Raw genomic sequence first — 26,871 nt, forward strand, 5'->3', positions numbered from 1 at the left:
TAGGGCAGGAGGGTTGGAGTGAGTGAACGTTGCTGGCTCACCCATCTTCCTGAGGGGGGTGAAGAGGTACAGCTATCTACACTAATAGCACATATTGGAGAGAAAAGAGGGGTACACAGCATGAAGAGTATGAAATAAGTGCATACATATGGCTGTGCCATGGCATAGTTATGTGATAGCCATGACTGTACATGTGCATGATAGTTCATGCACATACTTGAAGGTACAGCAGACCCTTGTGTTTGCAAGCATACATAAACATTGTTTTAGACAAATGTGCAGAAGAGGTAGCAAAACGTGAAACAGACTTTGAAAAGAGGGGTTAAAAGTTCTTTATTGCAAAGTGCATTACTAGATTCAATCCCCTTCAAATACTTTTGAAGTGTCATCACAGATGTTCTGGAATGAAAATCTGTCTTTATTTTTACAAATGGTATATTAGATTTGACAAAGAGCTGATGTACAAACAAATAGAAAGGATGACAAACTTAGCATATTCAGAAGAATAGTCAGAAATATGGTTGTTGAGATTGAGTGTAGAGTGAAAACTAATGCATCTGAAAAACAGAAACCTACTGAATGCATATTATTTTAATGAGGAAGTCATGGGAATAGACATGGAATTGACTCTGCGGGGCTGTTGTATCAGGTGACCTAGAATTAAGAGAAAGCATGATGGGAAAGTGCTAAGGAGGCCATGGTCAGTACAATATAAGAAGAGAAATAACAGGGGATAAAGTAAAAGATGTTGTCATCTATGAAGGAATCAGATGAAATCCCTGCCTAGAGTCTTCATCTTTATAAACATACAGAAAGGAAGTAGTTTAGAGAAGGCACTAGGCAGTAAACATGTTACATATGTTGCATCACAAGTAACATGAAGAGAGATCAGAATAAAACTACAGAGAAAAGGCGGAAGTGGAAGTATGGAGGGTGGTTATAAAAAATCCTCAAGGAGTAAGAATTCATGAGGGGATTATATTCCAGAAGAAATGTGCAAGAACACAAAAAAGCACTGTGAAGATATCATGCAAATTGCTCAGGGAAACTGTAAAGATACATTCTTAAACAGAAACAGAGGTAAATGCATGTAGCAACAGTAAAAGAGTAAGAAAATTCATATTCAAGACCAGTTAGAATTAGCGTAGAGCTGTTCTTATGTTCAGTGGTAAGAGTTCAGTTATTCATTGAGCATAGAGTCTGCTGCTTATCAGATAAGGTAAAAGGCAGATTAGGCGACCGGTACAGTCTCTATCTGCTGCTGAATTTGTATTTCTTTCTTACATGGGAAAGTACATACAGAAGTTGTGGCAGTTCTGATATCATACTAACAAAAGACATATTTGAAACCATTTTAATCACTATATTGAAAAAGTGGATTGTGTATCATAAAACACCTCCCCGTTGTTTACTAACAAGGAATAAATGTTAAGCATTCACAAGAAGATTGTTTACACTACAGAACAGGTGGCTAAATAGTTCTTATAATTTTCAGTATGAACTGGCTACTTTTAACAGAATGTTTAATTATTTTTAGGTGATCCACCTCCATACATGGATGGAATTCGAATTAATAGCCCTCACTACCTAACAAAACTGAAACTCACTACTCCTGGAACACACACGTTCACACTAGTGGTTTCACAATATGAAAAACAAAACACCATCCATTATACGCTCAGGGTAAGTAAAAATAAAAACTGTCTGTAAATATATTTTTTATAGTATAAAAATGTATTTTCAATGTTATGACATTAGGCAGGATAAACAAATAAATACAGAAGGGATCCATATTGTAATTTTGATTTTTTCTGAAATTGCAGTTGCCAACATTTTGTACAGTCATCTTTTTAACTCTTGTTTTTAAGCCTGTGACCTTCATCTCACTATATACTAACTCTCATATTTCACATTGGGGAAAAGAATAAACACAGAAGTAACAAAAAGCCAACTTTTGCAGTTGTATGCATTCACTTATAGGAGTTTCAATTAAGACTGTAAACCTACAGTAGCTGTGTACCATCAAGTACAACATTAGATTCTTCAACATTTCTCTTTCTGTTGTGAAAACCCAAGTCCCAAGAGGAAATTAAAAAAGAATATCAGTAGATCTGGGTTTTAGAGTCAGACTCACTATCATCTGCAGTGTCACCAAAATATAACATTGAACTGATCATTATTGCAAAGACTTGCAAATCAAATAACACAAACTATATTACAAACTTACCACATAGGCTGATGTTAATTTCATACCAGTGTGTTTTTCACGTTACTCAATTTAAATATCTTTACCATAAGGATCATTTTAAAGCTGCATATTCAGATGTTATGTCACCAGAACATCCAGCTGTTGTTTTTAAATGTCTGTGAATCTGAATTATATTTAAAACACTTTGATAGACTTAGATATTTTGATAACTTGAAAGCTGAAAGGCTTTGAAAAACGTCCAGACTAACAACAACATGTGTAGCTATCAGACTGTTAAAGGAGCAGCAAAACTTTCAAAGACTCAGAAATTATCTTTCAGCTCCTGCCAGCCCATCCAGTCAAAATAGTGGGTATGGAACAACAAGTTTTTTGAGTAATAGAAGACTGACTTTGTGACTGTTAACATTATTGCTCTGTACAGCAGCATATCCCAAGAATTAGGCCTGGAAGATGTCAGATGGCTTGCAGTCCATTATTCTTATTTCTTTTGCTACTTAATAGAAATATTATTACTATTTTTTTATTTGTTTTAAAACACAGTGATCTGATGCTTTTTCTTCCATTCTCAACCGATGTCTCTCTGCTCTGACCTCTGATTTGATCTGATTTTGTTTCAATCACTTCACTAGACTTGAGCTCCACCCCTTGCCCACAATCCTCTCATTAGCCTAGAATACCTCAGATCTCATTTGCCACTACAACATTTGGATGTGGTCACCTGTAGCTCGAGTGTACTTGGGTAGATAAGTTTTTTTTTTGTTCTCTTCACCCTTTTATCTACCCTATACCGTTGTTTACAAAAAAAAAAAAAAGGATAGATAGATAATCAGAGAGGGTCTTTTTTTTCACTTAAGTCTTGACTTTTCATTTGGTTCTCATGCCCTAGCTCTTCTACTATTTCAGTCATATAGTTTTGGCATGTAGACTTTACTTTTCCTCTCGCTACTCAATTGGGAGTACTTCTGAAGTTACCATTGTTGGTATGGCTGCTTACCGTCATTGGTACTCAGTCTTTGTCTTGTTGGCTTTCTCACTGTTGTTTCCATTGATAGCTGCTGCCACTATTATTGTGTTTTTTGGTAGAAATGTCTGACAAGTTAACTTGGTTTAAAAAATGATCATCTTGTAGGCACAAGATGCCAAACTCAGATGCCTACTCTGAGTGTGTCTGTTGCTTTGATCTGGGAGACCTCAGCTTTGAATTTGGCATTTGTGCTGGATTTGGTCACCAACCACTTGTTGAAAGCAAAAACAAACTAGTTTTGAAAGACTTTCTTCCATCTTCCTCTCCATCTTTGGAGTCTTCCTCTTCTGCAAGAAATTGTCAGAGAAACTCGAGTGGAAGTCTGCTGGGAAGGTGAAGGATTCAAGGAAGTTTTCCCCAATCACTGTCCTTCTTCTACTTCAGGTTCAGCTCCACCTGAAAAGATGGCAAAATCTTCAGATCTGACTCGATCAGAGTCCAAATCTCAACTCCATTGGTCACCTAGTTTCTCTCCAAAGCCTATTTCCAGTAGGCTCCACTTGCCATTCTTGCAGGAGACTCCTCAATGGACTTCAAGGCCACCTTCAATTTCTTCATCCCCTAATCACTGTCCTCCTTCCACTTCAGGTTCAGCTTTTCACCTGAAAAAATGGCAAAATCTTCAGATCTGGTTTTATCAGAGTCCAAATCTCAGCTCCACTGGTCACCTAGGTTCTCTCCAAAGCCTATTCCCTGTAGGCTCCACTCGCCATTCTTGCAGGAGACTCCTCAATGGACTTCCAGGCCACCTTCAACTTATTCATCCTTCACATAAGCTAGGAGCCTAACAGAAGCAAATGTGAACAGGATAATTAGTAAATTTCTTGGAATTCAGATTAAATTGGGAGTATTTCTGTCTTTATTTCTCATCAGGCCTGTGAGCCTACCACCAGCTTAATCCCAGCTTTTGACTCAACGCCGATCCACCCTGTGGTTTCAGAATCTTTGAGCCGGAGAATTCTGAGCTTGTCTGTTTCGGCGCCGAAGGCTTGGCCTTCATTGACTCCAACTCCATCTCTACTCCAGATGGCACCAACTCTCTCGTATCCAGAGTGATCTCAGAGCCATAGCATCAGCACCAGATCTGGGGGGGTTGGGGGTAATTGGGTTAAACTCTGATGTTCCCGGAGCTGTCCCTTGCCCTCAGGCTTTGGCAGTGGACAGCTGAGCTCCAACATCAGCTTGGGGATGTTCTGAGCCGTCCTGTGCAGGTGGTTTTTGGTTCTCTCTGACTTGTGCCTTTGAAGTAGTGGAAAGAGAGTTTCCCACCTTTCTGGAGAAGAAATCCTTGCACCCCCTCATGTCTGCTCGCTTTGCAGCTGTCTGCTTTGGGCACTGGGTCCTTTCAGTCTGTCCCATTGAGACAGCTAGCCTGATCAAGCTTGGTGATGGTCTTCACCCAGGACTGTGTTCACACTTCTGATTCCTTCCTAGGACATCCCACTGGAGAACCCACCTTGAAATGTACATGGAAAATGAGGCACTTAGATTCTGTACAGGAATCTTTGCTGGAAGACACCAACTTCAATGAAGTGGAAGGGTCCCCCAGGCACCAATTGAGGATGTCTTTTAGTGAAATCCTCAAACTTTTAAGACAGAAGGGTGGTTGGTTTCCCAATCCCCCCCCCCCCCCTTCCCCAGGAAGGAGTCAGTCAGTGTTTTTTCAAAGCTTTCAGATCTGGCTCAACAATATCATGAGTTGCCCCCCCAGTGGAGGAGATGGTGGAACTCATCTCCCACTGGACTTGTAAGGATTTGGATGTCATGGAGCCAATCCCCAGGAGGCTCAGTAAGTACTTAATTGTGCCAGAGGATCATGCCCATTGAAGCAAGTGTTCCCCAATGCATGCTTTGGTGGTAGCAGTGGCCATCAGGAAAGAACTTGCTGAACTGAGTTTTTCTGAAAATCCCCCTGAACAGAGAGTCCAGGTTGTTGGACCTTCGTTGTCACATCGCTGAACTATTTGGTACATGTAATGAGATTTCAGTCTGACTTGATGAAGAAGTTTTTCAGTACCCTCTCAGGGTCTATATCTGTGGTGGACAGGAAGACTGTTTCTTCACAACTGACCACTCTTCAGTCCCTATCGAGCACCATCATGAGGCCTATTTTTCATGCCTCAAAGGGAGATTCTAGAGCCCCAGGTTCAGGAATTGCCTTAAAATGGCATACCTGGATGCATCTTTGTGATTTTGTGGAGCCCTTTAAGACATCCTTCATCAGTGCTCCCTTTGATGGAGCCACCTTATTTGGCCCTAAGGTGAAGGAAATTGTCTCCAGCAGCGAATAGGATGGGAAGACATTATCTCATGTATGTTTATGTTTATCTACCTCTCAGAGGACTTTTTTTACAGAATCAGAGAGGATGTAAGAAGATGTAGTTCTGCAAGTTGCAAGGGTCTTCCCAGGACTCCTATGGAGACAGGTCCCCCCACAGCAAAGTGGGGAACTCTAACAGCAGATGTCACCCAAATAACAGAGGAGGCCCACAACACCAGGGCATCATGGGTCCATTCTCTGAGAAGCACTTTCATTGCTCCTGAAAGTAGAACAACTAATTCACTCTCAAAGCAGTCAGGGCGTCAGCATTTATCCCTGCACCCAGAAGCTTGGACAGCCATTGCCAAAGATACTTGGGTCCACAGGTTATTACTTATCATTTTCCCTTCAACCTCCCAGTCAGCCCAGAACTATTCCTGATGCTTCACCCAGTCAAAGGAAAGTAGCAGGTATGGAAATAGGAAAATTACTGGCAAAAAAGTCATCCAAGCATCACCCCAGACCAGCAAGGATTCAGAACTTACTTGAGATTCTTTAGTACCAAAGAAAAATGGCGACTTAATACCAATTTTCAATCTCAGCAATTTGAATCAATTTATCAAACACTAGAAGTTCCTGATGGTCAAAGTTCAGTCCATTCTGCTGCTGTTACACAAGGTCAATTTGGTGTGGTCAACAGATCTCTAGGATGCATACTGTTACATCAAAATAGACATGCAGTCCAGGAGGTATTTATGCTTCTGGCTGGTAGCCAGTCACTAACAGTTCAGCTCCCTGCCTTTTGGTCTCACCACAGTTCACCAAATGCATGTCAGTGGTCACAGCTCCTTGAGACTGCTGGGATTCCAGATGCTTCCATGTTTCAACAACTGGCTCCTCTCTGCACCCACCAAGTTTCTACTGATTCAAGCCAGGGACGGCTTGCTCTAATGATGTCTTCAACTTGGCATCACGGTGAACTACTCCAAGTCTCAGCTCTCCCCCACTCAAGTCCTGGAATTCATTGGTGCTCATCTGGGTATAGTGACACAGATAGCAAGCTTACCACATATAAGGTTAAACCCTTCGCAGAGCCAAGCATCACACATTCTCTGTCTTCCTTCCCCTCCAGCCAGGTTATTCTTACAGCTTCTCAGATGTAGAGTACCTTTAACATGGTACCACATGAGGATACTACACTGAATGCTTGCAGTGCAGTGGTCAATTGGAAGACACCCCTTGACCATACTGATTTGGATTATATGGGTTTCAGTTGGGAGACTCCCCCCCCCCCCCGACCACACTGCTTTAGATTACAAGGGTTTGCAGAGAACACAGCCTGGTGGATCCATGTAGAAGTTTCTCAGGGCTTCCCATTTATCTTTCCTGCACCTAAAGCCACAGTGACTATGGACACCTCCCAACTTGGGAAGGATGGTCCAATGCACCTGGTTTCAACTGGAGGTCAGGAAGAGGTGGAAACTTTTATATTAGACATTGCCCAAGGGGCAGAAGTGGCCTGCAAAGTCAAGGTTTCAGAGGTTCTTTCTTGGAGAAGCCTTTCAGGCACTCCTGAACAGTTGCCCTACTGTCTTACTCTGGAGACAGTCAAGTGGCACTTATCTCTGCTTCCAATGACCTGGACATCCATCACTCAGACAAATGGGTGCAAAAGATCATTACCAGAGGCTATTTCATTCCCATCTATATTCTTCCTTCATACGTAGAAAGATTTCCTGTTGTTCCTCTCTCACAAAAAGGAAGAAACCACTTCAGAAATAAAGAAGCTTTTAAGAAATCAAGTCATCCAAGAGGTTCCTCCAGATGAGAGAATATCCAAATTTTGCTCATGATTCTTTTTAGTGACAAAGAAAAATAGAGACCTAAGGCCAGTTTTGGAACTTAGCTGCTTGAACAAGTTTGTGAAGCAATTGAAATTCCAGATGGTCATGGTTCGGTCCATTTGTCCCCCACTGAGGAAGAATGACTGGATGTGCTTAATATATCTTCAGGATACTTACTACCACATAAAAATGGGCAGACACTCCAAGAAGTACCTTTGCTTCCAGCTGGAGGCAAGTCATTTCCAGTTTAGAGCTCTGTCTTTTGGTCTTACCACAGCCCATGAAAGTAATGGCAACTCATCTACAACAGCAGGGTTTCTGGGTATTCCCATCTTTGGATGACTGGCTCATCACTATCCCTACCATTAATCTACTCGTTCAAGCCAGAGACTCCTTGATCTGTGTACAGACCTGATGATTATGGTGAATCTAATGAAATCCAAGCCTCATGCAGATCAATTCAAGCCTCATCCAGTTCAGTCATTAGGCAGAACATCACTAATTATTGCCCATTTAGTCTGCTCTGTGGAATATTAAAAATAATGTAAATTATAGTCTTACCATTACTGCTAAGAGATTTGGCAATAATTCATTATACTAATAACAGTCAGCATACATACCGTCACTTCTATAAAACTAGGTTACTGGGGGCTTCCTGTATTCTTTTATTCGTAGAGTTCTATAAAGTCTGTGCCTGTATAAACCACAGCTTACTTATTCACTTTCTCTTTAGTCTGAACCCAAATGATTATTTTTGGGTTCCTATCAGTTTGTCGAAACTTCAGCAGTTCAAACGCCATATGTTCAAACTGTGAAGTTTGAAAACTGATTGTCGTGAAGCCGCGGAACACCAAATTCTTTCCCAGGGAAAGAATTCGGTGGGCTGTTTCTGTGGCTTCGCGATTTTCAGCACTGTGGTGGAAAGTTACGGGTCGGGTTCAGGTAAGTGTGTGATTGTGCGGACGTTAGGGTTAGGTGAGTTAGGGTTAGGGCACGGGTGAGGTGGGTGTGCGATAGTGACAGACTTTAGGGTTAGGGCGGGATAGGTGAGTTAGGGTTAGGGTGCGGGTCAGGTTAGTGTGCGATAGTGACGGACCTTAGGGTTAGGGTTTGGGTTAAGGTAAGTGGATAGATAGTAATGTGTGTACAGTTTAGTGTAGGGTTAGCTGTAGGATTTTAAGTGTGTATGTGTGGATTGCTGTTTTTTTTGGTGTGCTTGTGTTGTGTGTGTGTTTCTTGGAACAGCAATTTTTTTCCCTGGGAAAAAATTGCTGTTCTAAGCCTTCGATGGTTTTGCACTTTGAGGTTAGAAGTTCGAACATATGGTGTTTGAACTTCTGCTATTTCGTCGAAGTGATATAGACCCTTTATTTTTGAGTTTGATCAGAATATTGTTCCTGGACAGACCACTGAAGTTTTGAGTAAAGGGCATATTTTAGAATATGGTATAAACTGTAATTTAGGGTTCCACAGAACTCATTTCTTGGGCATTATCTCTGTAACAGCGCAAGTAAGTTAAGGCTTAAACAGTCCTTAAGGTTGCCAAATATGCTAGTGAACTGAAATTGGATAAGACAGTAATTCTATGGAGGCTTTAGAAGTTTTGAATTGCTCATAAATTACAGTAGAATTTAGGGTGGAGTATTTGTTAAAATTGGTCACAAAACCTTCAAGTAATCTTTTCATTGTTTAGTAACCGTATAGAAATCTGATACCGAACAGAGACTAACATGACTGGGAACATTCTGAGGGGCTTTAATATAGCAGTCAGATTTCTTTTCGGATGTGCCACAGAAAGAAAGATTAAAGGTGGTAGAACATTTCTGCCAAAAATGCATGAAATAGATGATGGTATATGCACCAGGCATTCAGTGGGCAGTGACCAAACTTGAAGTATCATCAAGTTGAAGTCTGTGAATTCAATTGAAAAGTTGAAATGTAAGCACAAAAAAAAATTACAAAGGAATCAGACTTTTTTTCTTCTTGCTACTACACCTTTTGAATATCTGATTTCCATTCAGGCCTACATAGCCTTAGATCAAATGTAAGGAAAGAGAATGGACAAGTTTCGTCTTACAGTTTTAACATAGGAATGCAGACAGTCCTATTGATATGTTTGCCTGTTTGCAGTAAGCAGATCAGCACCTTGCCTTGACCTTTTCTGCAACCAGTAGTAAGGATGAAGAGTACATAACAGCAGAGAATGGTATGGATAATGCATCACAAAAAATTAAGACACACGTTGAATTCCTTTTGATGCAAAATATTATATTGGTGGAGGTCCTAGAGAAACAAGAAATGAGGACCTGGAGGAGCAACCTGTGAATCTGTAGAAAAGAGGAAGCTGGATGGAAGGGAACTGTGGTAAATACAGAGGGAGGCACTGAGAATGGGGGGAGTTTCAAATATGCCTGCAGAAATCATGCATTCTTCTCTTACCCTAAGCCAAGGGAGAAGAACACCCCTCCAAGATCTATATAATTCACTTACTTGGACAGGCATGAAGGGCATTAAAAGCTGTATCTGCATTAGCTGACACTGCTTTAAAATTCAGGAACTCAGGTGCCTAGACTGATAATAGCTGTTTTACTCGATTCATGGTGAAGGTACTTAAGAACTGACCATTAACATCTACATTGCTGAAAAAAAGGACTCAACTTTTCCTTAAGTATCTTGCAAGTGTTTTCCTGAATTTCATAGGTGAAATGCTGGTATTTTGTAGCCCTCCTTAGACTATGTTCCTTTGCTGGAGAAGCAATGATAAACAGGATGTGAGGGGTTATATCTTAAGTAGAGAACTCAGAAATCACCCTAAAGGGAATCAGTGGAAGAGGCATCAGGGATCACATTTGAGAAACAACAGGGGAAAGTTGCTTTATTTTCACAGAATGGCCAAATGTAGTGGATTTTGGTTATCACCTTTTTAATGGTTGGTTTCTCTGAAGTCTCTTGTCTTGTAGTTTTAAGGAAACATAACATAACGGTTTTGAAGATAGGGACAATCAAGGAACACTGATCCCTGAATTTCAGGATCATAAACTTTATCGCCAGTCAATACGTCATGAGTCTGTTTAAATGTAACCAAATTTTTAGATTTATTTATTGTGGTTGGGAGCTTATTCTACAGTGCAGGTGTGTTACAATTAGGAATAAATATCTCAAATTAATTTTAAGTCTTGACGTGTTACATTTCAGGTTCCTACTCCTAAATTCACGTTTACTGTGATATATATGTCTTAATATCAGTAACAATTTTACCCATTATATATTGTATAAATTAAGATACTCAGATGTTCTTTGTATGCCATACTAATGGAATACAACATTTTCTGAATTTGTCATTTGGAATAAATGCAAAAGATGCCATTATATTCCAAGATAACACAGTATATACGTCTGATATATTGATGTTAAAATATATCTCTCATACCCAGATTTTAACCATTATACCCACTTGTTTCAGTGCTTGACAAATGATTGCCAATTGCAGTAATATCCTAACAAATTGTTCCCTAATGTATTTTCAGTGACTATTTGCTCTAGACTATGATATGGTAAGATCTTTATAATTTTTTTAAATAAGCACCTTCTGATGACAATGTATTCCAGTATATATCAGGGTAGTTAAATCACCAAACAGTATAACTGAGCATTGCAGCAGAGTTTCAGAGGACAAGAGGCGTAATAGAAGTTATTGCATCATATAAAGTGTTTTTGTACTTCACTCAATTATGGTTGGAAAGTATGCGAGTCACTGACATACGGGATGGTGGGCTACATTGTCTTCTGCTTATATTGTTAGAAAATATTTACATACCGGAAAAGGGACTGAATATAACACCATTCAGAACATAAACCTAAAATAAAAGTTGGGTGCCTAGTGGGATGCTATAAAGCTGTATTTAGAATCAGTAGTTAGAACAGAACAAGTAGCTGAGACATTTGTTAGCATCTGGGAATTAAGCCCTGAAATAACTGTGTTATCAGGCATGGAAGGGTTAAAATACCACACACACACACACACACACACACACACACACACACACACACACAATCCATAGATTATTTGTATTGTGCAAGTAGCACTCTTCTTCAGTTTCTTTTCTCAGCAGAGATAGTGCTGTGTGTATATAAATACAGGCTTAGTGGTAATTTGTGGTTGTTACCTGTCTCCTTCTTTTGGCCTTTGTATTTTCCCCTGTGGATAAGTGGGTGAAGAAGTAGTGCTTATATTTGAACTGTGTAGACTTAAATGAACTTTTATGAATATGAGACACAGAATTAATTGACCAAGAAGAAATCTGTGGATGGAACTGAATTTGGATGCAGGTACATAAGCTCTTGGTGGTACAAAGTGTGCTGTCTTATGTAAAAACAAATCAGATTTTAGAAAGCCTATGGGGAACATACTTCCTAGAATTGTGCTACTTTATGTCTTTAGGTGTAGATGACTAAGAATGGCTGTTGAATGAAAACAGTATAATGTACTGGTTTTGTAGTGCTACATTGATAAAAGGACTTGGTTAGTAAGTACATGGGTAATTCTAACAAAGAATCCTATTACAGAGTACATTTTACTGTTAAGTAAGGTAGTAATGCACTTGGTTCTTGGGCTTTTCAGTCTGTCTTTTCCATTTGGTATTTATTTTTTCTGCTTTTCTTTTCCCTTTGTTCCGTGTGTTTACATGAGGACTGAGGATGTAACATGCTGGGGTCTAGAAGGTCAGTGCTGTAAGATATTTGGATGTTTGTGCATTTTTGTTTAGTATTTTTTGTGTGTGTGATGAGCAGCTTGGCAGTGATGTTTTCACACACAGTTCCCATAGTCTGGAAGTAATGTTAGGAAGACTGGTTAACAGGACCAGCATCGCCAACAATACAAAATGGTGCATTTTCTGTATACAAGTAATTAACTATAATTGAGAGTTACTCCCATAGATTAAGTTTAAGAGTTTCACAGATAAATGGCTGTGATAATAGTTTAAAGTTACAATAATAAATTATTGTCTTGAAATATTAATGAGGTCAGTAGACAGGTTAAAAGAAGACAGTTTCAGGCTGATATGATGTACCCTTGAGAGATGCATCTCAGTCAGAGAGAACAAAAAATGCTGACTACAAATGAGTATGACCTGATTGCATCATTCTGCTAAGAGAGGTCAAAATGGAAATTGGGAGCACTACTGAAACAGTCATACTCCTAGAAGAGTGTCATAGATTTGTTTCTGATAATAGCATGTCAGCAGGATATGTATGCACATAGGGTGATACCATGGTAACACAAGCCTCAGCAAATGTATTCCTATGGTGTCATTTCACATGACTTTGGAGTATTTTAGGAGGTTTGCACACAAAATGCATGGAAGACTGATACTGACAGAGGATTTTATTTGGGGGGGGGGTTCAAGCAATGTTAAGCAAAGATCTAATAACCCACAAACCAAACTACTAAATGATATTTTAATATGGGGGCTGGTGGGCTTGCAGTCATCACAATTTGCAAGGAAGTCATCACAGATTCACTGCTTACCACCATGACAAGCTACAGCTACATTAGGCAATGCAGTTGTTGTCCTCCTGTCTGGTGGAGGCAATCTCGTGTTGATAGTAGCATTGTTTTCCTTTTTGATCTTACATTTCTGTAATTTATACTCCTGGCACCAGAGTCAAAAGATATGCCTAAAGCACAGTGACTTTTCAAAGTTAGCACAGTTAGACTAGCTCCATTAGAGTAGTAGGATAAAGCCTTGACTTTGACCCAAAGCTCTACTGAAAGCCAGCTCTATTAGTGTGGAGAAACTTTTACTTTGACCCAAAAGACTCAGTTTGGTAGAGGCTTGGATACAGGAGGAGCTGGCCAGGAAAGTTAGAGAAATGATGAGGTGGATGTGCTTGCCTTCATTTGAGTGAGAGTTGGGTAACACTTGATCAGATGTGAACTTGTATTAGAATCTCAGATGGGACCATAGGTTATCAATAGTGTGCGACTTTCAAGATTATTGAGGGGACACCCTGTACAAAAGGAAGGACAAACTTCTCACTTATAGCCCTAGACCACTGCCCCAATTAAAAACATTGCAGTTATGTGTATTGGGAACACCTAGGACTATAAAAGAAAAGAGAAACAAGTCCCTGTGATCGATGATATCAACCCTCCTACCTCTCAACCCCCATTCTGAGGAGGAACAAATGTGCCAGAAAGCTTTCAACTCCAGGAGAGCAAACAGGCTGATTGGGCAAAGTGGGAAGGAGACTTGATGGTCAAATGGGGCTCAGGACAACAAAAAGTTATATTATGGTGGCTTTCGTGTTTCTTTGTGAAACTGAAAAGTTTTATTGACTGTTTGGAGGACAGGGTTAAGAAATTACTAAGGGCTAACAAGAAGGATTCCATTTATATATAATTTAAATGAAATGTACTCCAAGGGTATCTGTTGAGACATTTAAAATTTGGCCAGTATCCTGCTGTAAGAAAGGGTGAGAGAAGTAGCTCACTGTTATGGATCTTTTCTCGGTTGTGGATCTGGCGGAACATTACAAAGTCAATAACAGGAATTAATAGCCTCACTGAAGTTTAGCATGCAAAAGGTCCTTGACCTTAAAACTGCAGCGTCTCTGAGAAACCTCAGAATTACATTTTATTCTGCCTTTTTGTTACGTAGGTTAATATCCAACCTAGGAAGCAGAACATGTCTAAATTATTAGACTCAAAATCTGAGAAAATGAGATTTACATCTTCAGGTTTTATGCAGGCATTTGCTGGGAGGATCAAGAAACTTATGGGTAATCCATAACATATGGGTCTTCACAGTTACAAGTGTTTCCTTGAGAGGCTTCAAGTCTCTGTTCTGGAGATGGATAGAAACTAATGTATCTGTGTATGTTGACTGAACTACAGATGACAATAAGGGTAGCAAAGACAGAAAAAGTGCCAGGTAAGTTTTAACTTTGCATCACCAAAGGAGACTTTGGCCATATTGTTCAATCTTATAAATTTCCACCTAGACCCTAACAAATACCTCCCTCTGCAATGTAATCTAGGTTTGCTGATATCACAGTAGTCTGCAAGTCTGGCAAAGACCCTCTGCTTCTTCTTAGCTAACAATCAGTATCTGTTCATATAATGCAGGTTTTAATATTTGTATGACAGTTTATGTAGGTAGGCAAGATTAGGGAGATAGAATAGTAGTTCTTATGAATCACACTCACGCTATGTCAGTAAAGGCAAGCTCAAATAGTGTATATCAGGCCTGTGGACTGTATAAGGGTCTGATTCCTCCTTTGTCTAAGCTGTAAATTATTTTTTGAGCGTCTCTTCCAGAATTGGTCAGAGAGGAGTTATTTGACAGGAACGTAACTTCTGTCATTTTTTGTCTGTCCTTGCCACAAAAGTTCTTTCAGTCAAGATTCTCACTTATTTTAGTTTACTCTGAAATCTGAAGATCGAATATAAACTGGCAACATTAATTTTATCTGAGTAATATCTTGTTGGTTATTTTACTTCCATATACACTGCTTTCCCCAAACTGTGGAATTTTATGTCTGAATAAAAAAAAACATATGAGTAGAGCACCAGCCATATGCCTTCTTTATGTCACTCAGGACTCTGTCAATGAGGCATATGAATTCCTTTGGATAAAAATAAGGTATCTATATATGTTGATGTCTGTACCTCTTGTAGAAAATAGTGAGAACAGGTAAGAGAGAAATCCTTTTTGTTGGAGGGGCATATTACTCACTGGACTATAATGTGGCTGACCCCTGTTCAAAGAGCATCACTTAGAAAATCTTGCCAGCTGTCCTAAGCTATATACTCCTTGAATCCCCCAGAAGGACACTTGAGGTGGAATCAAATAATGGTATGATAGTGTGATGGAGTGTTATGGGATGAATCAAGAGAGTTGGAAGGGTTACAGTCCCTGCTTTGATGTTTCATAGACTGGAAGTAAATGTAAATGTTTATTCTGTATGTACTTCTGTATTACTGGTTTAAGTAGATGGAGCTGGAATATATATGGGGAGTGTTCACTCTTGGTATTCCCAAGTCTCTTGTAAGGTTCTGGATTGGCTAGTGCAAACAAATTGGTAAAATATTAAAGATAAAAAGAGATCAGTTATTAAGTAATGCTTTAGAGGCTGTTACAAGAAGCTTTAAAAGTATGTCACACAACAAATTATATTGAGAGAGATTGTGTGCAGTAGCATTTCAGTCTTTGTTCTACTTTGTTTGATGTGAATGGCTCCCCCAGATCGCAAGAGTTCCTACTGACATACTTCTGATTTTCAAGCCTTACAAATGGTTACTTAGGTCCCAAATAAAGGTCAGCATTTTCATTTTTCAGTCCTCTCCTTTTGTCTAGCAACTTCCCCAAGGGTTTTCACCAAATACCTGGAACTAACTGTAGCAGCCGACAGGTTGATGGGCATACACATTTAGACTGAATTGGGTGGGTGTCTGACCTACACTTCGTCAAAGCAGCTACCAAGTCACTTGCATTTTTTTTCCATGTCTTTCTTGGATACCTTTGCATCACAGTCAACAAGGAGAGCTCAGATTTGCCTCTCTCAGAAGGTGCTTCTCAGATACTTGGTAGACTGTATTCAGGAAAAAAGTCATTTTCACTTTGAGAGTGCACGAGATATGGTGAACCTGCTTCAATGCTGGAGTCACAGTCCCTGTTGATTACTTGAGTCCAAAGTTAGCGATCATTATGATGGCTTAGAATAGAAAGCTGCATATGGAAAAGTTTCTGCATTACTCGAGAATGTTTTTAACTAGTCAGAAAATGCTTTGGACTTAAAATTTCCTTTGATAAGTTGTGTTTAACTGTAAATTCAATAAAATAAATAAATGACAAGGCAGTAAAAAGAAATGTGTTTAATAACTCATCTCAAATTAATTCAAGTGCTTCGGCTAAACAATGTCTTCGAGCACATTTTTTACTGTCTTGTCATTTATTTATTTCCTTTGATAACTTGCCTGGTCAGGAAACTCTGTTAGTAGATTTTGACAGTCAAACTGAACGTGGCCAGCCCTTCACACTCCTTCCGCCACATCAGATTGTAATAATGGAAACACCAAACTTAGGATGGAATGGATGCACCAAATCCAGGTTGGAGTATTTGTCATTACTCCTATAAAGCTCAAGAAGTCTGGCTTCCTGCCATATATCTCAGTCTTCATCATCTTGAAAGAGCTATTGATGTTTTTTTCTTGTCCTAAACCCCTTCTAGAAAAGTTTAAGGTATGGAGTTCTTTACATGGTGGCAAACTGCATAAGACTTCTTCAGGAAGAATAACTGTAAAAGGATCTCATAACATTTTGGTATTTGTCAATTTTCTTGTGCCAGAATTTCTATTAATCATAATAAATAATAATAATACCCTTTTGAGGAAGCAAGGCTGGTCATACGCCCTGTATTTCCAGTTTTCTTTCTTATTCTTTTAATTTTTCATCACTTTTAAATGTGATCCATCCAAGCTATGCTGTTTTTATGTTTTGTTTTGTTTCATCAGACCCCTCTCAGCCAATGGGCCCATTTGTTCTCCATCACCAGTGTGAGAGCTGAGTAGGAGAGGCTATCATTTCAACAGCCATAAGAAGTGATTTAAGCTTTTTCTGTTTACAGTCCTATCACCTTCACATACTTGTCTAAGCACCAAGGAGCCGCATGCAATGGGCTGACCGCAGAGGTCCTTATCTCACTTCCAGAAGGGGTGTTCCTCCCAAGCAGCCATGCCCCTCCCACCAGAGCATGAATGGTTGTTTCTACAGTTGTCACCATGGAAATTACAACAGTTCTTTATTCCCCTCTCCCAGAGAACTCCGAGTAGGAAACACCCATTCACTTATCCCATTCTGTGCCTAGCTTCTCCAGTTCCAGGGTTGCTAAATGAACCCCAAGTCACATAGCTCACAGTTAGGGCTTTGTCCTTCTATATCACAAACACACACACACACACACACACACACACACACACACACACACACACACACACAAGTCATACTTTTATTAATTGTACTGTGTAGTGTTTTTTTTTTAATTCTTTTTACGTCATTTTTCTCAGAAATGTCTCTTTTTAACTTTCAGTAACACACAGTGCCATATGAACTTTTCAAGAAATGTGCTTGCAATAGACATTTGTTCTAAAGGATCATCACATTTGGTGACTGTTTTTTTCAGGCCCAGATAATTAATCTGGTGATAAAGACGATGTGCTTTAAACAATCCACAAAGCAAGTTGGATCAAAAGCCTAAATATCTGCTAATATAAAAATAGTGCCATTTTCTGTTAATTGTAGGACTCAGCTGTCCTTCGAAAGTCCATGTAAACAGCCTAAAGAAAGCATCTTTTTCTGTGGCACCTGTTTTTTTAAGTCTTCAACAGAATATTTTGAGACATGATGATTTGGAGACTCCCAATGGCTCATATCTGTAGTCTACCACTGGAGTGCCTTTGAAGTACTCTACTGAGAGTGTGATTGCTTATATATCTGCTGTTGCTCATATATGTCTAAACATAAGATTGAATTAAATGTTCTAAAACACACACACCTCATCTAAAGCCAGCATAACTTAAAAAGAAACGCACACATAGAAAAAAGCATAAATTTTTTTGCAGAGACCCCACCCCCCACCTGTCTTATCTGTACCAACTCTATGGTCGCACTATATTTGAAAAAAAGGAAAGTGCACCACCACCTTGCACAATACAATATGATAAAGCAAACTGCAGTATTATAAGTCTAGAAGAAAGTAGCACAAATTATAGCAAAATTATAAACTTTCCTTATTGTCAGAGTTGCAGGTGTTACTATGTAGTGTGGGCTAGCAGAATAAGTAATATTAGATTACATATTTATGCCATTTACACATGTATGCATGCATAAACACACACACACACACACACACACACACATATATATATATATATATATATATATATATATATATATATATATATATACATATACATACAGTGGTTATAAAAAGTTTACAGACCCCTGTTAAAATGGCAGGTTTTTGTGATATAAAAAATGAGACCACAATAAATCATTTCAAAACTTTTGCCACCTTTAATGTGACCTATAACCAGTACAGTTGAATTGAAAAACAAAGAAATCTGTTAGGGGAAAAAATATAAAAAATAAAAAATGTACAATATGCTGGTTCCATAAGTGTACACACCCTTAAACTAATACTTTGTTGTGTGTGCACACTGTTAAACTAATACGCTGTTGAAGCTCTTTTTGATTTATTACAGCATTCAGACTTCTTGGGTAGGAGTCTATCAGCATGGCACATCTTGACTTGGCAATATTTTCCCAGTCTTCCTTGCAAAATCACTCCAAATCTGTCAGATTGCGAGGGCATCTCTTGTGCACAGCTCTCTTCAGGTCACCCCACAGATTTTCTATTGGATTTAGGTCTGGGCTCTGGCTGGGCCATTCCAAAACTTTAATTTTCTTCTGGTAAAGCCATTCTTTTGTTGATTTGGATGTATGCTTGGGGTCATTGTCGTGTTGAAAAGTGAAATTCCTCTTCATTTTTCAGCTTTCTAGCAGATGTCTGAAGGTTTGGGCCAAAAGTGACTGGTATTTGGGACTGTTCATAATTCCCTCCATCTTGACTAAAGCCCCAGTTCCATCTTAAGAAAAGCAACCCCAAAGCATGATACTGCCACTACCATGCTTTGCCATGGGGATGATGTTCTTTTGGTGATGCGAAGTAGTGTTTTTGCGCCAAATGTACCTTTTGGAATTGTGGCCAAAAAGTTCAGCCTTGGTATCATCAGATCATAACACATTTTCCCACATGCTTTTGGAAGACTTGATGTATTGTTTGCAAATTTTAGCTGGGCCAAGATGTTTTTCTGTGTAAGAAAAGGCTTCCGTCTTGCAACCCTACCCCATAGTCCAGACATATGGAGAATACAGGAGATTGTTGTCACATGTAGTACACAACCAGTACTTGCCAAAAATTCCTGCAGCTCCTTCAGTGTTGTTGTAGGTCTCTTGGCAGCATCCATGACCAGTTTTCTTCTTGTCTTTTCATCAATTTTGGAGGGATGTCCATTTCTTTCCAACATCACTGTTGTCCCATATTTTCTCCACTTTTTGATGACTGTCTTCACTGTATTCCATGGTATACCCAATGCTGTGGAAATTTTTTTGTACCCTTCTCCTGACTGATACCTTTCAAAAATGAGATCCCTTTGATGCTTTGTAAGCTCTCTACAAACCATGGCTTTTGCTGTAGCGGGCAACTAAGTAAATGTCAGGAAAATCCTACTAGGACAGCTGAACTTTATTTGGGGTTAATCAGAGTCTCTTTAATTGAGGGCAGGTGTTTACCCAAGAAGACTGAATGCTATAATTAAATCAGAATCTGCTTCCACAAAGTTTTAGTTTAAGGGTGTGCACACACAACAAAGTACTAGTTTAAGGGTGTGCACACTTATGCAAGCAACATATTGCACATTTTTTATTTTTTATATTTTCCCCTGACAGATTTGTTTGCTTTTCACTTGAATTGTACAGATTATAGGTTCACAGGTTCATACTAGGCTATCTGCCCTAGGGCATTTGTAAGCCTAGCCAGAGTGTGTTTGGCTTTCATCACCCATTTTAAATTAATTTTGCTATGCCCTTTTTCGAGGTTAGTATACTGTGCCACTGTCTAACAGTGACACAGAAGTGATACCCGGGGTAAACCTACTATCTCCCATCCACTCATCAAGATTCCTCTTGAAGAGAGTCAATGAGGGACTTTGCCTAACCTGGACTGGGATTTTATTCCAGAGTGAAGGGAGCCTCTGGGTTATGAATCTGTCCCTCCAGCATGTCTTATTTATTTCAGTGCTGAGGTTCAAGTCTCTCGAGCATGTAGCTCAATGGGATTTGGATTTTCTGAGGTGCAGCATGTCCATTAATTCTGGGTTGGACATGGCTTTATACGTCAGGCACAGATCGCCTCTGAGCAGGCGGTATGCCACTGAGTAGAGCTGGAGTTTCTTTAACTGGGCAGCATATGGCATCTGTTTGAGCCCTTTGATCCTCTTGGTGAGGTACTTTTGGGGTCTTTCCAGTTGCTGCAGGTGTCTGGTAAGGTACATCCCAAAAGGGGCATTGTACTCAATTATGGGTCTGATGAGGGATGAGTAAAGAGGCACGATGACCTCCCCTGATCTAGATGTGAATCCCTTCATGATTAGGTGGGCTATATAAAATGTTTTTCTAACCACTTTGGCCACCTGGTTGTCAAATGAGAGATTGCTGTCAACTTGGGTCCCTAATTACTTCTTCCGTACTTAATGGATTACCACCTATGTGGTAATTTGTGGGCACTTTGTTTTTGCCAAAGGGGATGACTATACACTTTTTGGCGTTTTGCTTGACGTCATGGCTCTGGCACCAGTTGTCTGTTTCTATGAGGCCCTTTTATAGGATGCTTGTATTGGCTAGAGAGTCAATTATGGTGCCCAGTTTGCAGTCATCTGCGAACTTAGTCAGCCACAGTCCTTCCTTGTTAGCCTGTACCTCCGAGAAATATATACCGAACAAGAGAGGTCCCAGGACTGAGCCTACTGGGACACCACTTGTAACTGGTTTGGAGTCTGACATGGCTCCAGCAATTCTAACCATGTGGGTTCTGTCCTTGAGCCAGTTTGCAACCCATTTAGTGACATAATGGTTTATATTTAAGCTGGTGAGCTCATCTATAATGCCCGAGTGGGGTATTGTATCGAAGGCTTTTGCAAGGTCCAGGTAGGCTGTGTGGACCACCTTCCCCTCGTTAATGGCCTTGGTGACTGTTTCAAAGAAATCATCCAGGTTTAAGAGGCAGGATCTGCCCTTAACAAAGCCAAACTGGGTAGGATCCAGTGTCTGTAGGTCCCCAATATCTTTATTTATGAGGTCCATGATGATCCTTTCCATAGCTTTGCAGACCAAGCTAGTCAAGCTTATGGGGTGATAGTTTCCAGGATCCGTTGAGGCACCACCTTTGTGGAGAGGGACCACTGTTGCTGTACGCCACTCTTTGGGTACATATCCTGTAGTAAGGCTGAGATTGAACAGTAGTTTTATGTTTGTGTTTAGTTCTTCTTGGAGTTCTTGTAGGACGCAGCCCGGGACACCGTCTGGTCCCATTGATGCTGTGTTTTTTGCTTTGGAGAGGGCGGCTCTTACCTGAGCATCTGAGATGTCAGGGGGGCAGCACTCTGCTGGGATAGATATTTGCCCTTTTGGTGGGGAGGGAGGGGGGGAGTTTGCACTGAACCTGTCAGCTAGGATGTTGGTAATGTCTGTGGGTTCGGTGTATTTTTTGTCATTTTGGACTAATTCTGAGCATATCTGGGAATTCCCACCCAGGTTCCTAACATAACTAAAGAAACCCTTGTGATTATCCTTAGTGTCCTGTGCAATTTTTCTCTCGAAGCTGGCCTTAGACGATTTTATGAGTGCCCGTAGTTTTTTGCTAATACTGATCAGAGATGCCTTCCCTTTTTGGGATTTTGCTCTATCATGTAGTAGCTTCCTCCTTCTATTGTATAGTTTGTTTATGGCTGGGGTCCACCAGACAGGACGCCTAAATTTGGAGGATTGGGTCTTGGTTTTATTTGGGATTGCATGATCCATGCATTCCTGAAGGTGTTCATAGAATGTGTTTATAAAGGATTCTGTGGTCTGGGCTGTATTTTCCACAGGCCCGTGGGCTTTGAAGGATTCCACCTCGGTTTTGAGGAGTGTGAAATTTGCTTTAGAGAAGTTTTTCACTGTGGTTTTCTGGGCAGGGCTGGGGTCGGGATGTGAATATCTAGTGAGATTAGTTTATGGTCTGATCTTACCAGTGAGGGATACACTTCTGGTCTGGAGCATAGAGTCCCCATGTTGGTGATGATCAGGTCCAGTATGTTTTCTCCTCTTGTGGGAGTGGCAACAAGTTGTTCCATAGCATTTGAGTTTATAAATTCTAGGAACCTTTGGGCTAGGGTGTTGGAGCTAGAGTAATGCTCCCAGTCTATGTTAGGGCAGTTAAAATCGCCCAATATAATGGTGTTTGGAGACACCTTCATATTTTACAGTGTTATCAGGAAGGCCGAGTGGGGTTCCTGGGTTTGGGAGGGTGGTCTGTAGCAGGCTATAAAATGGAAGGCAGTTTTACCCACTGTTAGTTGCACATGGATAGTCTCTAATGCTTCGTGCTGTGCCACCAACCTGAAGGTGTGGGTATCTTTCATGAATATTGATACTCCCCCTCCTTTTATGGTTCGGTCCAAGTTTTGGGGCTGAAAAACATGGTATGAGGTATAACCTGGTAGTGCTGGGGTGCTCTCGGGAGCCTTGAACCAGGTTTCTGTTACTGCACAGATATCAATGTTCTGCATGCTAAGGAGAGTTTTGAGTGCGTGCATCTTGAGGTTTAGACTTCTGGCGTTGAGTAGCATTACTCTTAGTTTCTTATCCCTTGTGATACCTATGGAGGTGGGTTTGTCTTTTGAGCCTTGCCTAAAAAAGGCACTATGGGGGTGGCAAGAGCCTTTGCCAATTTCCGAAAGCCCAGGGGTGACAGGTGCAAGCCATCTCTAGCGAAGCATCGTGGCTTGTCGAGCATGTCATCCCAGGCAGACAGGCATTGGATCCCCTTTGAATGACACCAATACTTAAGCCAATTTTTGAAATTGATCATCTTGTCTTCAGATTGTGGCATCATTCTTGGTAAGGGTAAGATGCTACTCAAGGTCAGGGTCATACCGGCCTGGGCTACATGCTCAGAGAGCTCCTCTGTGTCTATATATGTCACATTAAAGGTGGGAAATGTTTTGAAATGATTTATTGAGGCATCATTTTATTATATCACAAAAACCTGGCATTTTAACAGGGGTGTGTAAACTTTTTATAGCCAATGTGTGTGTGTGTGTGTGTGTGTATATATATATATATATATATATATATATATATATAGATCTACTTCATCATATTGTCAGTATTTCAGAATGTCGAAGACCATATGTCCGAGACCATATGATCGACATTTGAAATGTCGACCATAGAATAAAAAGTAAAAAAACATAATAAAGACCTACCTTCATGCTGCTAGCAGGGGGGCTGTGGCCCCCTGCACACCCCATGGGGGGAATCTGCCCCCCACATGACCCAGAACTTAAATATACCAACTCTGAGATAACACTACAGTGCAGAAGATGGAAATCTTTCCATTCTGCACTGTACGGAGATGCCGGTTCCGCATGGTTGACATTTCGAATGTCGATCATATGGTCTCAGCCATATGGTCTTCGAAATTCTGAAATGTCAGCCATGTGAAGGGAACCTGTATGTATGTATTTGCTGTATATTTATCTCTTTTTTTTTTTCAAAACAGGTTTATTGTTTTAACATATAAGAGAAATATCATAACAATTTTATACAAGTAATTAAAAATAGGTATTATTATAATATTCAACAAAACAACTAAAGTATTTACAAAGACATCCACTACAATCAGATCAATTAATTAAACTAAAATACCGTGCTATTGAAATTAGAATTTTTTTAACAAATTTTGTAAATTATCCCATACAATATGATAAGATGTTTTTCTAGTTGTTCTTGTCCTAATTGTGTTTATTTCCATATGGCACACTATATTCATAACATTTTTAAATTCATTGAATGAAGGAGATGTATCTGAAATCCAATTTCTAGTTAATATTTTCCTAGCCACTGCTAGAATAGAACATAACAAGGGAAGCTTAACCTTTTTAACACTTTGAGGTACAGGTGTGTTGAATAATATAAGAGATTTAGAAATAATGAAATTATCTGTAAAAAGAGCCTGCAAAAATTCATTAATTGACTTCCAGTATTCTTTCAATTTTATACAGTCATAAAACATATGAGCCCAGTCAGCATTAATTTCTACATTACATCTCTTACATAAATTATCTTTATTATTTATTTTATTCATCATCAAAGGTGTATAAAAAGATCTATGTAAAAATTTCAATGTATAAAGTCTCCAGACAATGGAAGACGTAGTTCTATAAACAGATTCCAATATATATTGTTTATCTTGTTGATTTGGTGGGTCCCCATTAATAGAAGTGAAATAATTCCAGTATGAATCTACACTGTAAAAAGTTTCTTGTCTGATAATTTTATGTATGTATGAAAGTTTACCTTTATCAGAAACTTTATGTTGTAAATTTAATATCAAGTAATCAATCAGTGTTGGAATAGATTCTTTAACTGTTATAGACATTAGATCTATTTTATTAATGAGATGTTGTCTAAAGGTCTGAACCTCTAACCAGCAAGTTTCTCTTAGATCAAATTCTTGTTTTAAGAAATCTAGATTTTTAACTTTATTATCAGATATCAACTGATACCAGTACTTTAGATCATTATCTATAGCTAAATGAGTTCTTTCAGAAGTAGATGACAAAAGCATACCCTTAGTATACATTATAGGGAATATAATAAAATTCCATTCCCTATACTTAGGGTGCATGAATATAAAGTTACGATAGCTAATAATAATGTTTAATGGGTAACAAACAATATGTTTAGGTGTAATAGGTGAAGTACAAAATTCCTTTAGTAACCATAACATGGAGTTATTTACAATCATATTTTTATGTGTTAAGGAGATTTTCATGAAGTGCATACTAATTAGCTCCCAATAATCTTTCCATTTTGCAACATATGACTGATCTATTAATAAAGTAATAACTTTTACAATAGAAGAGATAGTATATAAATTAAAGTCTGGAAAAGAAATACCCCCTTGAGACCAGCAATTAGTATGTTTCTTTAATGCAATCCTAGGTCTATTAGGTGCCCATAAGAAATTTAACATTAGTGCATTCAATTTCTTGATAATTATTTTTGTAGGTGAAAGTATTATTGATTGTATTAAGTATAAAATCTTGGGGAATATTATCATTTTAATAATTGTAAGTCTCACCTCCATAGTAAAAAACATATTATTCCAGGTATTAAAAAGGTTTTGTATATTAAGAAAACAGGTATTATAATTATTATATATAATAGATTTAATATCTTTAGATAGTATTATACCTAAATAAGTTATCTGACCTGAATTGGGTACATATTTAGTAAAATCACTAATGAGAATATTTTTTCGTATATATAGGTAGTATTTTAGTTTTTTCTTCATTGAATATTAAACCAGAAATACTTTTAAAATTCATCATTTTATCAAATAGAGACTGCATAGAAGAATTAGATCCTGCTGATGTAATTAGAACATCATCTTCAAAAAGTTGAATTTTGGATGTTATATTTTCATCTATTTCAAAACCCTCTATGTCAGTACTGTTTCTGATCAAATTAGCCCAAGGCTCCATTACTAAAGTGAATAATAGTGGAGAAAGTGGACATCCTTGTTTTGTACCTTTAAAAATGGGTATTTTTTGTGAAACATATGTTCCTACCTTAAAATAAGCCAAGGTTCCTTTGTATAAATGTTCAATTAGATTTACAAATGCATCTGAGAAGTTTGTGCACTTCAGTAAGGTAAACAGATAGTCCCAACTTACTGAATCAAATGCTGAACTTATATCAAGGCTAATAAGTGTTAAATCTTTCTTTTTCCTATTTGCAAAATCAATTAATGTTAAAGTTCTTCTTATATTATCAAAAGTATTTCTATTTACAATGAAGCCTGTCTGATCTATATCTATAATGCCGGGGATGATTGTCTTCAATCTATCAGCAAAAATACTCATAAACATTTTATAATCAACATTAAGTAATGAGATGGGCCGATATGAAGTACATCTAGTTGGATCTTTATTAGGTTTTAAAATTGGCGAAATAAATGTATATTGCCAAGATGGGGAGTTATTAACTCAGTTTGGGCCAAAATAAAACCTTATGTATTAATGAATATGTACTTTTAGAAAGGATTTTATATATCTCTGGTATAATACCATCATTACCCGGTGCTTTGTTTGATTTAAGCTTATTTATTTGTGTAATAACTTCTGTATATGAAATACTCTTGTCCAATAGTTTAATCTGTTGTTTATTAAGCTTTTTATTCATGTTTGTGGTTATAAACTCCTTTATTTTATCTTTAGGTTCCATGTTAATGTTATTATGGTTAATTTTGTGAAAGTGATTTCTAAATTCATCTAGTATTTCTGGTATACTAGAAACATTCTTCTTTTCCTTAGAGAAAAGATTTCTTTGATATGGTTTTGTTTATTCAACCTTTTGTTTTATTTTTAAGTCTATGTAAGTATTTGGGGCTTATTGAATAAGACAAAACTTGTATTTCTCTAAAGTTATTTTAACTTTATGAGTTAAAATTTCTTTGTATTTCTCATTTAGTTTGTTTATTTCTTCAATAACTTTCTTGTCCATAATATTTTCTTTATTATTATGTTTATAAGAGTCTAATTTACTTTGAATATCTAACAATTCCTTATCCCAAGATTTCCTTTTATTATTATACCGTCTGATACTTTGTCCATATAGATATGATTTTAAGGCATCCCAAACAT

At 38.6% G+C, this 26,871-nt stretch overlaps 1 protein-coding gene across 1 annotated transcript in view; it reads left to right on the plus strand.

The window, feature by feature from the left end:
• The window catches only part of CAPN7 (calpain 7), a 1,011,285-nt gene that overhangs the window by 846,951 nt on the left and 137,463 nt on the right, over positions 1-26,871 (plus strand). Inside the window, exon 17 of the mRNA XM_044064001.1 lies at positions 1,538-1,683. Within this exon, the coding sequence (XP_043919936.1) occupies positions 1,538-1,683 (146 nt within the window). The remainder of the gene's footprint in view (positions 1-1,537; positions 1,684-26,871) is intronic.

This window comes from Protopterus annectens, chromosome 2.part2 (genome assembly GCF_019279795.1).
Source record: "Protopterus annectens isolate FY-2018-M chromosome 2.part2, PAN1.0, whole genome shotgun sequence".
Taxonomy (NCBI): domain Eukaryota; kingdom Metazoa; phylum Chordata; order Ceratodontiformes; family Protopteridae; genus Protopterus; species Protopterus annectens.